Source organism: Hyperoodon ampullatus (genome assembly GCF_949752795.1).
Source record: "Hyperoodon ampullatus genome assembly, chromosome: 3".
Classification (NCBI taxonomy): Eukaryota; Metazoa; Chordata; class Mammalia; order Artiodactyla; family Ziphiidae; genus Hyperoodon; species Hyperoodon ampullatus.
In genome coordinates, this window is record NC_136916.1 from 59914804 (window position 1) to 59927376 (window position 12573).

At 55.6% G+C, this 12573-nt stretch overlaps 1 protein-coding gene across 6 annotated transcripts in view; it reads right to left on the minus strand.

The window, feature by feature from the left end:
- TLE3 (TLE family member 3, transcriptional corepressor) overlaps positions 1 to 8607 on the minus strand; it is a gene marked incomplete at its 5' end in the record, with an annotated part of 47737 nt that extends 39130 nt beyond the window's left edge. For all 6 annotated transcript variants that reach the window (XM_079698998.1, XM_079698996.1, XM_079698993.1 and 3 more), the window contains 4 exons: positions 6345 to 6389; positions 7369 to 7432; positions 7937 to 8037; positions 8584 to 8607. In XM_079698998.1, coding sequence (XP_079555124.1) covers positions 6345 to 6389; positions 7369 to 7432; positions 7937 to 8037; positions 8584 to 8607 — 234 coding nt within the window. The remainder of the gene's footprint in view (positions 1 to 6344; positions 6390 to 7368; positions 7433 to 7936; positions 8038 to 8583) is intronic.
- Positions 8608 to 12573: the final 3966 nt, after the last annotated feature.

Here is a 12573-nt window from a genome sequence, read left to right on the forward strand (position 1 = left end):
CCCCTCCCCCGTCAGATGGCCTCTGCCTGCACATCCACGGTGACAAGGTGACAGTTTGGAAGCCTGCTCGCTCCACCCACATGCTCACCGTGCAACATCCCTAGCAAACAAAAGAACTCAACATCACCGCTGGGGAGAATTGCAACTCCCCCATTATCTCCTCCAGAAGACCCTTGGGGGCGGCACCAACCCTTAGTTCTGTGGCAGCAGGAAATTCCACCCCCCCTTCCCTAAGTTTCTCCTTAGCCTCAACCTGAGAAGGAACATTTATTTTGAAAGGCAAGAGAAAAGCAAAAGCCAAGGGAGAAAAGCAAAGAGAGAAGGGGAGAGAAAGCATCTTGGCTGTGATCTTGAAAACAAGATATTGTCCCTTTAAGCATATAAAAACAAGGCCCTTGAGTGCGCAGTTCTCACTCTGGTACACAATTATGGGTGCTTTCAGCTGTCTAGCACTAGTTCAAGTGCTCTCTTAAACCAGACTGTCAATGGCATGTTGAAAGCTATTTTGCTGGCTGCTATCATTAATAGCAAAGTGGAGAGCTGGGCTGATGAGAATTAAATATGGGGGAGGGGGCGGGTCATAACCAGTCATTACAGAATTACCAATATGAGCAAGACGACAATGCCACTTTGGGGAGTAAAGTTCAAACCAGCAGATGACGGTGGGGAAGCAGGCCACAGACTGCAGGAAGCGGCCCCCCGCCCCGGCCCGGCAGATGGACTTGGGCCAGCCCTGGAGAGCCATCTGGGGACCGAAGAGCCACAGAGCGGCAAGTGTGAGAGCAGAGAGGCCTTGGAGATCACTTGGCTGCAACATGTCACCACCTCACCTCCTGCCCCAAGTGGAGTCCCCCGCTCCCCGCCCCGTTCCCAAGACTTGTGGATTTGTGGCTTCCGGGACACACCTGGCTGCCTTTCCAAGCACTGTTGCTGCCACCCCTGGAGGAGCCTCCACTGGCGGCTCCTGCCTAACGAATGCGGCCCTCCCTTTAAGACGCAGCTCAAGTAACAGCCCTTCGGTGTAGTCTTCTCTGACCCGACTCCCCTTTCCCAGGAAGGATGAGCCCTTCTGTCCCCGGGGGCTCCTCCTGTGACACTGGCCCCGTTAGCACTTACTTCACTGCATTGCAATGACTTATTTAGATGCCCGACTCCCCCGTGGAGGGAAGGGTGTCTGTGGAACAAGCCCCAGACCACACCCGGCACATCCTAGGCCCCTAATAATCGTTTGGGGGATCAGTCCAACCCCCTCATTTGACTGATGGAGAAACTGGATGGTGAGCGGTAGGAAGAAGCAGGAGGAAGCCTGCAGAGCCGGCGGCCAGCCCGCAACGAACAACCCCCATCTCACTCACACCCTCTGACAGCCCAGTAATTCTGAGCAAAGGAAAAGCAACCTGTTTACTTAGCACCCATTATGTGCTAAGTGCACGTAGGAGTTCTGAGCAGAGGGGCTTGCCCCCCAGCTATGGGGGTGTAGGAGGACCTCCTGCATGCAGATGGCAGCAGGGCACCCCACTGATGTCTAGCCTGGATCATCTTTTTGCCCCTGGCATCCCAGGATTTTGTACAAACGGGATGGAAAAACATTTTCCCCCCTGCGCAGGAAGGAAAAGGGAATTCATCCCTTGGCTGACTCATTCCTACAACAAAAAAGGAAACAAAGGGCCTCTGACCTAGGCTAGACCCTTCCTGTCTGAGCTGGGGAAGGAGGAAGCCACAGACAGAAAGAAGAGCTCCGTGCCCTCCAGGAGCTCCTGGTCCAGCAGGATTCATGGAAAGTCTTCAATAAGGAGCCAGGTCCCCATCCAGGACCAGTTTCCTTGGTTGGAGGGTAAACACAGGGACCATGTGCCCATCTCCCAGGTCATTTCAGTGATCAAATGGATGAGAAGGAAAAGCGCCAGGAAAGCACACAGACCCTCACTCTGACAACTCCATCAGCAAGAAGGAAGAGGGGGTCCCAAGAAGGCTGGTGTGAGATGCAGTCTTGGGGGCCTGGGAGGCAGGCTCCTCCTAGGTGGACAGGACAGGGTGATGGGAGCTTGGAGCTTGGTGGACCCCAAAGTGGAGCAAGGCAGGCACCCCAGGCGAGCATGACTAGAGGAGAGACTGTTCCGGAGAAAAGCGACAAGGCAAGAAAGAAGGAAATCAGGGCGTAGAGCAGTTCCTGGATGCCAGCATTCTGACCAAAATAAATGATACTCAAAAGTTTTTTTCTTAGCTCGACTCAGATGCCACACAAATAGGCACTGCCCTAGTATGAAGACCCACGTCCCCTTCAATTTGAGTGTTCCACCTTCTCCTCACCAAGACAGACTTGATTCCTGGGCAGGATTTTGGTAACCTCACCACCTGCTGGCCCTCTCTGGCCACCCACACCTTCACAGCGGCCACAAAACTTCAAGATGTTATCCCTAGAGGTCTTCCAGCCCAAGCCCCTTTTTATGTAGGTATGAGGACCCAGAGAAGGGCAATGACAGATGAAGATGTCCCATCTCCCTCTTCAGCCATGTTCATGGCCACCCCCATCCTTAGATGAAAGAGTCACAGGTTTTATCACTTTACCTTACCTGTGACCCTCACCTCCAGGATTGCTAGTTATGCGTTGTGTTTATTACTAGGCGCACTGAATCATTAGTTGTGCAAATAGCTAGCGGTTCAGAAGAGGACCCTGGGCGGGCAAAGATGATTCATCTGATATGGTTATACAACCAGAAATGGGGGACTTTGGTGTTGCCAGGTTTGTGGCCTTAGCCTCCTGAGATAACACAGAAAGAAGCAACCATAATTAAAGACACAGAGTGCTATTAGTTAGTAAATAAGCGCTCTTCATTTCTTGAGTTTTGCTAAGAGACCTGGGGTCAGGAGGAAAAGTGGCAGCGGCAGTTCCTCTGCTAACATGGGACTGGATACCTCAGCTCCCCTCCCTGGGCCTCAGTTTCCTCATCTGTGACATGAAAGGTCTGCAGGAGATGCCAAAGGGCTCTCCCAGTTAGAACAGAAAGTTAGAAGAAGTGTTGCTTGGTGACAGGAAAGTGGGGGCATGACACTGTCCCCAAATCAAAAGGCCTCTGGTGCTCTTCCAAAAACCTTAGCGCTCACCAGCAGGGGGGTGAAAAGACAGCCTGCCCCAGCTTCTCAGAGCATCAGTGCCTCAAACCCAATGCACTACGATTGCTCTGGAGTGCTTGTTTCTACGCTGGTGATTTGTGGCTGACACTGGAGAGCTTCAGCCTCTGCGGGAACAAGATGGAAACTGACGAGCTGGCCAGCCATCATCGCCTCCCAGGCCTTGCTGAATCACCCTTGACATCCTGCCTGGAAGTTGAGGCTTGGAGGAGGTGGGTGACCTCTTGAAATCTCGGGCCAGGCCCATGATGCTGTAACCTCTGCTTTGCCACAATTAGGGAGGGAGGGGAGGAGAAACCATTTACTGCTTCTCTGGGATCTGACAGCTTGGAAAAAGAATGGAGAGGGAGACAGAGAAACAGCTAGGAGAGGAGCCAGCCACAGTGAGTTTAACCCCTCGGTAAAATAAAAACGGGCTGGACGCACCTCATCAGCTGCCCTCTGTCAATACTCAGGCCCATCTGGTAGAACCTGAGGTTCCCAACTAATAGGCATTTCCCATAGAGCCAGCAAAAGGCTTTTGAAAAAAATATGTGGGGGTGCTGGTAAGAGAGAGAGAGAGAGAGAGAAAGAGAGGGAAAGAAAGAGAGAGCGGGAGCGCAGGCTGAGGACTGCCACAGTCCCCAAGGTGCTAGCTCTGGAGAGCATCCATTATATAAAAGTACAGACAGTCCCCGCCCCCAGCTTCAAGATGAAGAATCCAGCCTGTTTGTTCCAGGCAGATGTAATCACACGAACAGTCAAGTCTAGAGGGCAGGACACTGCATGAATAATTCAAGCACTCCAGTCACTTGATTGTGTGTGCAGATAAAACACCAGTCAACCGCTAAACAGGTCAGCTGATAAACTTGTTTGCTCAGGCCTAACCACCATCCGCCAAATGCACCCAAGACCCACACTACAATTAGTGGCCGGTTTTCTTCTGCAGAACCCTTGCACGCCTAGGGAGTGGCCAGCCTCAGGAGGTCAGGGCTGCATTTCTCAGTGCAGGGTTTCTTCACCTCCTCGCCTCTCTGTTCCTACACAGCCACCGGGCGATTTCACCCAACTCAGAGATTGCCATAAAACCGGCAAAGGCCCTGAACTCAGAGCACGGAACACTCCTGCTGGGAAGCAAGTGGGAGCTGAGGCTGGAAGGCAAAGGTGAGTGGCAAACAGGGTAAAGTACTGTTTAGAAGCCAGAGGCCCAGATTTGAGTCCTAGGTCTGCCCTCCTCGCCTCCCTGAAGCCTCAGTTTCCTCTCCTACAGAAAGAGGGCAAAGAATACATCTATCTGCCTCTGGCAGCTGACAGGATTAAATGAGACCATGTCGCCAAACCTCAGGCATTCTCCCCCTAAGAACCTGGTTTGGGGACTGGCCAGAAGTCCCAGATGCACACAGCTGCTCCTTATGCAAACCCCACCACTGAACGTGCTAGGAAGGTGAATAACTCTTCCCGGGTTCAGAGTGTCCCCAGGACTCCAGGAACAGCTTCGCTCCACCAGCCAAGGTGGATCCTTTGTGCCAAAGAACCATCCACTCACAGACACGGGGAACACCACCCATGCAGACCTCAACATGCAACGACATATTACACCTTAATTACGAAGCTCTTAGAAGAACGGCTGCTATAACTTTTAAACCTGGGTGCAATTACCCTGTTTAAACACACCCAAGATACCAAGCGCTGAGGACAAAAAAAGAGGGGGTGGAGAAAGGGATGAGGTTGCATCCTGCATAACAGCCCAAGGCCCTTGAACACCTGGGACCCCGGTTGCACTGCACACATTCTTACTGGACCAGTCAGACCCAGTCAGTTCCACCTGAAGTTGGGCAGTCTCTAGCCCAGACTCCCAAGGAGAAACATCTTTACTTACAAAGTGGTGTCTGTTTACAATTCCCGTGGGTCAAGAAGTAAAAACCTGGTAGCCTTCATGTGCCTCCCCAGATTCCTCAACAAACTCAGGTCCCTTTCTGGCTGCCCTTCACCCCACACTGGGGTTCCCTCCAGGAGGGGAAAGGAAACTAGATTCCAAAGACTCTCTGCGAAGCCACTGGAGTGGGCAGACAGGAATCTACAAGCATTCCAGAGGTCACCTGCCCTTCTCACCTGCCCTGGGTCCTGCCCCCTTAAAGAGCGAAATTTAAACCTTGTAAACCACTGTTCATTTAGAGCAGAAAATCCATTCAAAGCACAGTCACCAAAGACTAGAATGAGTCAACAGTCTTCTGGGATTTCAAGAACACCAATTGTTAAAGAGAACAACCGGCCTGCGCCATTTCTCCTTGCCAAGTCAATGCTAATCGCTGGCCAAGCCAAATTATAGGCGGCCTCTCGGAACACAAATACACAAACAGGCCTCTCCCACAGCCCAGCCCAGCACCCAGGATGAGTTACTGATATGCACCAAGATAAAGGTGTTTGTATTTGCCTGGTTTGAGGTATACTGTTATTAGAAGAGTGAGTGACAGTACGGGGTAGTTTACATATCCATCACACGCTACCACACTAGCTAAACTGGTTTGACTTCAGGATTTCAAAGCTGAGCTCAACCCCCAGCCATCTCAGAAGTCCTGGTTAGGCTGCCCCAGGCTTGTTACTTCACCTCTCGGCTTCATCTTCCTTCTCTGAAAAATGGGAAAGACTGTGGCCGCCTTCACATTAAGATGGAGATGAAAAAATTGCCTCATATACATAAGGCATTGGGTTGTATTTCATTCTGGCTTTATATTTTGAAGCGGTTGGTGGCTTGTTCCCTTAAATTTTGACAGCTCAGCCTGGCTTTTAAGACTCTTGAAGTTTAATCTCATCAAGGCAGAACATCATATTTTTGTACACATACACACACACACACACACACACACACACACACACACAAACCCTCCTGCCTTTCCTCTTGAAAATTTTACATTAAAACAGGTAGCAGCCAGCTATCTCTGGGTTTCAGGAGTTTGTAAAGTAGATCCTGAAGGGACAAGTTTTCTTTTGCTCCTTCCTCCTCCACCAAGATCCAACACCAGGACAAACTTCACAAGCTCGGACGCTAGAAGCTCAACATGTCCAAGAAATCAGCCAAGCCTCAAACCCCGAATGTCAAGGGCTGGATCCGTTCACTCTTCAAGGAGGAGGAGGAGGAACAGAAGAACGAGGCTCATTTGGAGGAACCATTGTAAAAAATCTGTGTATTAGGTAAAAATTTTAAAACTAGTCATATATGTTAAAGCACTTACCTGCTTGTGCATTTCAATGTTCAATCCATAGGACATCTCGTAGTACTACAAGTAAAAAGAACTGCCGTTAATGCACGACACCGAAGCCTGTTTGTGTTCCACAATCAGCTTTGGGGAAGGTTTTGGCCAAATGGTACTTTTATGATACATTTGCTAAAGGAGTTTAAGTCAAAGCCCAAAGCCAGCTATAAAGGGGTTGCAGAGCTGAAGACCGGCTCATGAGTGCTGTTCTCATTGCAACAGAACATCCTATGTGCAAAGTATTATGAAGAGCGGGGCCCTCCCTCCCGCCAGCCCTGCCTGTGCCATATATCCTGTTTATACAAGGTTCTCGTTCAACAAGGAATCATGTGTACACTGGGACCCTCTCGTCCTTTGAGAGTTATTTAGCAATGTGTCGAAGGCCTCTTATGTGGAAAGCAGTGGAGGGAGCCTCACTTAAGGACCTCCGGAGCCTTCCTCACCAACAGAAGATTTAAACTTGCTGGAACAGACACTGGGGAAAGGGCGGACGTCTACACACTGAGGTTCTCAGTTGGGGGGTCCCTGAGTGTACAGTGGAGGCAAAAGCCTCTAAAAGGCTCCTCCACTGTCAGAAACCCCCGGGAAGAAAGGGGGTAGGCGGAGGGGCCTTACGTCCCACTCTGGCTAGATCCCAGGGCTGCAAAGCAATGAAGTTTTCAAACACTCCCAGGAGATCTCTAAGAGAGATTTTTATCCAACCCTGACATAGGCTGATCCAATCCTATCTTACTAGCCAAGATAAGACAACCAGCCCTCTGGGGAACCTTCAAAACACAAATTAATGGGGCACAAAGGAAGTGCACAAGTGCCTGGCCTGGGGTTTGGGTTTCTCTTTCTGCTCCTCCTCTCACCCACCCTCCTCCAAGTGGCCGGGCTAAGGGAGGCTGGTGAAGGGTCAGAGGTTACACTCGGATTACACCCGCTCCGGGGCTGCCCAGCGGAGGCCGGTCAGGGGACCCGGCTCCAGGCTCCCCAGGCCCACGCCGCCCCGGCCTCTCACCATCACATAATGGCGCTGCATCTCCGTCTTCTCGTTCGCCAGCTTGTCGTATTCCACTTTGAGGCTGCGAGGGCAGAAGGAGCCGGCTCAGACTTGGCGCCTGCACAGCCTCCTCCGAGGCCCCAACCCAAGGGCCTCTGGGAGTCACTTTCCTGACACCGCCCCCCGGGGGGACCCCCTTATCCCGCAGCCTCGGGCGGAGGGGAGCTTGGATCCCCGACACGCGGAGATGGAGTGAAACAACTTGAAACTTCCCGCGGCCGAGAGAGTGGACTTATCCGGGCCGCGGGGGGGCGGGACCCAGACGCTAGCTCGCGACCCCCAGAACCCGGAGCGAGCCGGCTCGCGCCCCGACCCCTCACCCTGGGGGCGGCGCAGGGAGCCGGGAGGCTGCCGGCAGCAAAGGGTTAAGGCGCCGCGCTCGGAAAGGGGAAACAAAAGGAGGAGGCCCGGACTGCCCAGCCGCCCCGGGGTCTGGAGCCCGCTCGATCCCCTAGGGGTGGTGGCAGGAGCTGCGGCGGAGACGCCCCCGCCCCGCCAGCCCCGGGGCGGCCCCCACCGGCCTTACCTGTGATATTGAGCTTGCAGGAACTGGAATTCGTCTTTGATCCTGTCACAAGACTCAGCCACCGTGAATTTAAATCCCGGCTGCCCGGGTTGATGGGGAGCCTGAAGCCGGCGAGGACAAGACAGCGGAGGGGCGGGGGCGTCAGACCCGGCTCCAAGCTGCCCAGACCCCTCACTGGCTTTCCCCGTTTTCCCCCCGCACCTCCCCCCCCCCATAGGAGCCGCCCTCACAGCCCAGAACCTTTCCAGCAAGTTTCTCAGCTCCCCGACGGGGTGGGGGGGGGGGGGAAGGGGGGGCTAACCTCTCCCTATTGGCCGCGGGGCTCCCATCCCTTTCACGAAGGAGCTCCCATTCCCTTTTGGGGCGGGGGAGACACAACGAGTGAGTTGCGAGACTTAGGCGAGGGGGCGGGGGACAGCGTGAAAACAGTTCCCCAGGACCACTGGCAGCCCCCCACGCCATTAGGGCGGAATTAACCTCCTCTCGTAACGGCTCCCCCCCATCCCATCCCCTTTGTGTGAGCGCGCGCGCGCACACACACGCACACACTATAAAGGTAGCAACAAGCAAAATGGAGGTGCCAGATAAACTGCCTCGTTTACCCTGCCATGACAGATGCTTAAATAAACCGAATTGCAATTACTCACCGGATGTCTGCCTTGCGGATACATGGCAGGGAGGGGTCGTGATTCCGAGAGCGTGGAAGCGCCGAGAACCCGGGCAGGCGAGATGCGGGGGAGGGGGGAGCCAAGCCCGAGCGGGGGGCGGCCGGGAAACCGAGAGCTCGCCCCCGGCCCCCCCAGCCCGCTCTCACACCGAAATCCCAGAGTCGGGCGCCCGCCCCAAACGGAGACAAAGAGCCGCGGAGCAGGCGGCAAAGTCGTCGGCGGGCGCCGAGGCCGGGCGGCGGGCGCGGGCTTTGTGCACCTAGGGCTCGGCGGGCTGTGGCCGGCCGCCTTCCCCCCGCTGCGTGGAGCGCGTCACAGCCGGGGGCTGAGCGGACATCGTCGTCTACCCGGCGGGTCCGGCGCGGGGTCCCGAGGTTAGGGGGCCCCTCCTGGGGCAAGCGCGGGCGCCCTCCGGTTCACTCAGCGCGTCGCGCCAGGAGGGAGGCGCGCCGGGGCAGCCCCAGCATCCGGGGCGCGCGGGTCCGATCCCAGGGGCGCCTCTCGGCGAGAAGAGGAAGGAGGCAGGCACCGGGGTGGCGGCTTGGGGCCGCAGGAGCGCCGGAGGGTGAGGGCGGGAGCCCGGCGCGGGCGCTTCGACGCCCCCCCTCGGAGAGGAGAGCCTGCTGTTCTGTCTGCTACTGCCGCCGCCGCTGCAAGCCCTTCCCAGGGCCGAGGAGGAAACTCCGGGCTCAGTAGGTGGGAATCAACCACCCTGGCATCCTAACTCCAGCAGGCACAGGAAGCCGCATCAAAGAGGTCCTCGCTGCTCCCTGCTCGAGCGCCGAGTCCCCAGCGAGGAGCGCTCGGTGCCGCCACCGCCGCCTCGGAGCGCGCAGGCAGGAGAGCGCTGGAGGGGAGAAGCAGCCCGAGACCGGGGAGCGCTGTGGCTTCCTTCCTTCCCCTCGGCTCGGCTCTCCTCTCGCGCCCCGACAATCCCCCCCAAACACACACACACACACACACACACACACACACACACTCGCACCAAAAAAAGTGCCCCGGACCTGCGGATACCACACACAGACAGGCGAGGGAGACGAGCACGAGGTCTGAACTGCCGCGAGAGCAGTTCCAAATAGGGACTGAAAAGTAACAAAATAATGTGGCAGCTTCGCCCAGCGCTGGCCAATGGGAGCGCGGGGCCCCCACGTGGGGCTGCCGGACTCGGCCTGCGACTGGGCGCCGCCGGGCGCGACGTCACAATGCCCTCTTGTGTCTAAAACTATGCATGAAAAGTAGCAATCAGGCCCTACCCGCTGGTGACTTTCGCATGGAAGTGAAAAACAGCGCTCCTCAGATCAGGAATTAACCGAAAGACATATAATAAATAGATATATATTATAGTCCTGGGCTGCTAGGGTTTTTTTCCCCTCCTCTCTTTTTTTTTCCCACGATCTACTAGCAAATAATTAGTTGGCGGGAGGGGGAAAGAGGGAAGACAGGAATAATAACAAAAGAAAAAAAGACAAGCTGTACAGTCCTCAAAACCTGTGGCTGGTAGTAACGTATCAGTTTATTCTGCAGTGGCGGCAAACGATACCTCCCTCTAATCCCATTAGGTCTGCAAAGCAGCCCAATTAGATACTATAAAACAAACAAAATCACTTTGTCACTTTAATGTTTTCACAAGATTTCGGACTGATAAAATGGTGGTCCCAAAGTTGCCTCCCACCTTAAAAAATTTGCTCTGAACTGAGGGTGTCCCTTTCTTTACGCCTTCTCCGGCCCACCCCCGACCCCACGGCCCCCAGCTTTTCTTCTTTGTTCATTTGTCCTTCTTTTCAGAAAGCCAAGTAAACAGCGTCTTTGATGTGCGGCGGCTACCCCCGAGAAGTCAGAGGCTCTTGCTTGGCGGGCACCGCAGACGGAAGAGCCCGACTCCCGCGGACACCCTGCTCAGTCCACGCTGTCCCCACACGGGGCTCCTTCCCGGTGGAGACGGATACGCCCTCGCCGCGGCTGCTCACTGAGAGCCGGGGACAGGGAAGCGAAGTCGGGAATGCGGTGGCGGCCTGGCCTCACCGCGGCCCGGGAGTTCCGAGTTCCGACCCGGTTTCCTCAGCCTGCCCTCGGCAGTGTCACCGCGTCGGCGGAAACCTGCGGAGCGGCGCGTGTGCGAGCCTGTGGGCGTCTCGGCCGCCAGCCTCGACGCCCCGCGAGGCGAAGACGCTCATCCGCCCCCGCGCACTCCTCTCCCACCCCCGCCGCCGCGCCTCCGGGACTCCCCGCGCGGTCAAACAGGCCGCTCGACAACGGGGGCCAGTTTGCCCGCACACCGATAGCCTCCATCTCTGATTCTAGGGGTTACGTCAGGGCAGACGGGCCTGGGGGACGCGGCCCTCAAGAGGCTGGGAAGCTGGAAGGGTAGCGTCCCAGAGCCCACGGGCACCGCCGGGTGGGCGGGCCCAGGTGGGCCCCCGGACCCTCCCCTCCAGCATCTCCGCGAACCCGCACGCACCCCGGGGCCGTCGGCGGTCCCCGGATCTATATTTTCTCCTCATTAGGAGCTGGAGTTCGCTTTTGCATCTTAATGAGGAGCTGAGAGCGAGCGGGCGCTCGGAGGCCGGTGCGATGTGAGTTACACGTGAACACCCGCCTCGGAGTTGAACCTCCCCGCGTCCGTTCCGGCCGCCAGCCCCGAACCGTGCTCCTCTCTTCATTTATTTATTTTCCTAAATAAAAACATAAATCGTGTGCGGCACGCACCGAAGGGCGGGGGAGGAGAAGCCCGGCTCGACAGATGCGAGCATCTGGACGCAGCATTCATTAGACACAAAATGGCTCCGCTTTGGAGCTTCCTTTCCCCCTCCCCCTTCTCTGCCCTCCCCTCTACGTCACGGGTGGGCGCACCCGCTTCCCACCCGCCCCGCCCCTTTCTCGCCCCTGCGCCCACGTGGGGGCCGTCGACCCCTCCCCCGATCAAGGCCCGGAAGGCCAATCAGAGACGGCTGATGGGACTCTCTGTTACCGATTGGTGAAGCTGCCGAGCGCTGTCAGTCGGAGACCAAGGCTGTCAGTCAAAACCACGCGGGGTGGGGGAGCGCTGACAAATGCCGAGGCTTCTGAGCCTCCCGCTTGCAAATAGTGCTTGGAATGGCTGCTTAATTAGCTTTGAATGGCTTTTCCTTCCAGCTCAAACAATCTGTCACTACCATGTGGTATAAAGGAGCCATGCATAAAAAAGTAAGCAGAGGCTAAATATCAATTTGATTTTGTGTATCAAAGGAATATTTTATTTTTCTCCCTAGTAATGAAACGTATCAATTTAAATAATAAAAGGTAAAAACACACACACACACCAAAGAAAAGAAAAAAAGAAAAGAAAAAAAGAAAGAAAAAGGAAAAAAGCCAAACTCCACGGTTCTCCGACTCCTGTGCAAGCCTGAAACAGGTAATTTCTACGGCCCACGTTCAGGAGGAAGCCTGAAGCTTCCCCCCACCCTCCCCCCACTTTTAAACTTGCATTAAGTGTTCTGTTGTTGTCGTCCAGAAGTCTAGAAAGAGTGATGGGGGAGGGGTGGCAATGTAAAAGGAGGTGGAGACGGGGAAGGGGGCAAACTTTAAAGGGAGCTCTTTGAAGCTGCTAATCAAAGTGGAGGGGGGGATTTAAGACCCCCATAAACTGGGGCTCCCGCAGCAGGTCTCGATTTGGGAGCTGAGAGGAGAGCGGGGGAGAGCGGGTGTGCGTCTCGCCCGGATTTATTAAACACAATGCCTTCAAGATGCCCGGGACGCGGCCCCTGTTCCGGCCTTCCCCCTCTCCGCTCTCACTCGAGACCGGCTCCGACGGCGCCCGCCCGCAGTCGACCGACAAGCCCGGGCCCTAGGTCAGGTCTACGCAGACCGTGGCCAGAAGAGACGTCTCGGGTTTGGCGTCGCTCCTGCCCCGACGTCCACTCTCCTAGGGACCCCATGAGCAGAGCAGACTCACGTTGAATTCACCTGTGAGCCACAGTCCTACGGCCAGAG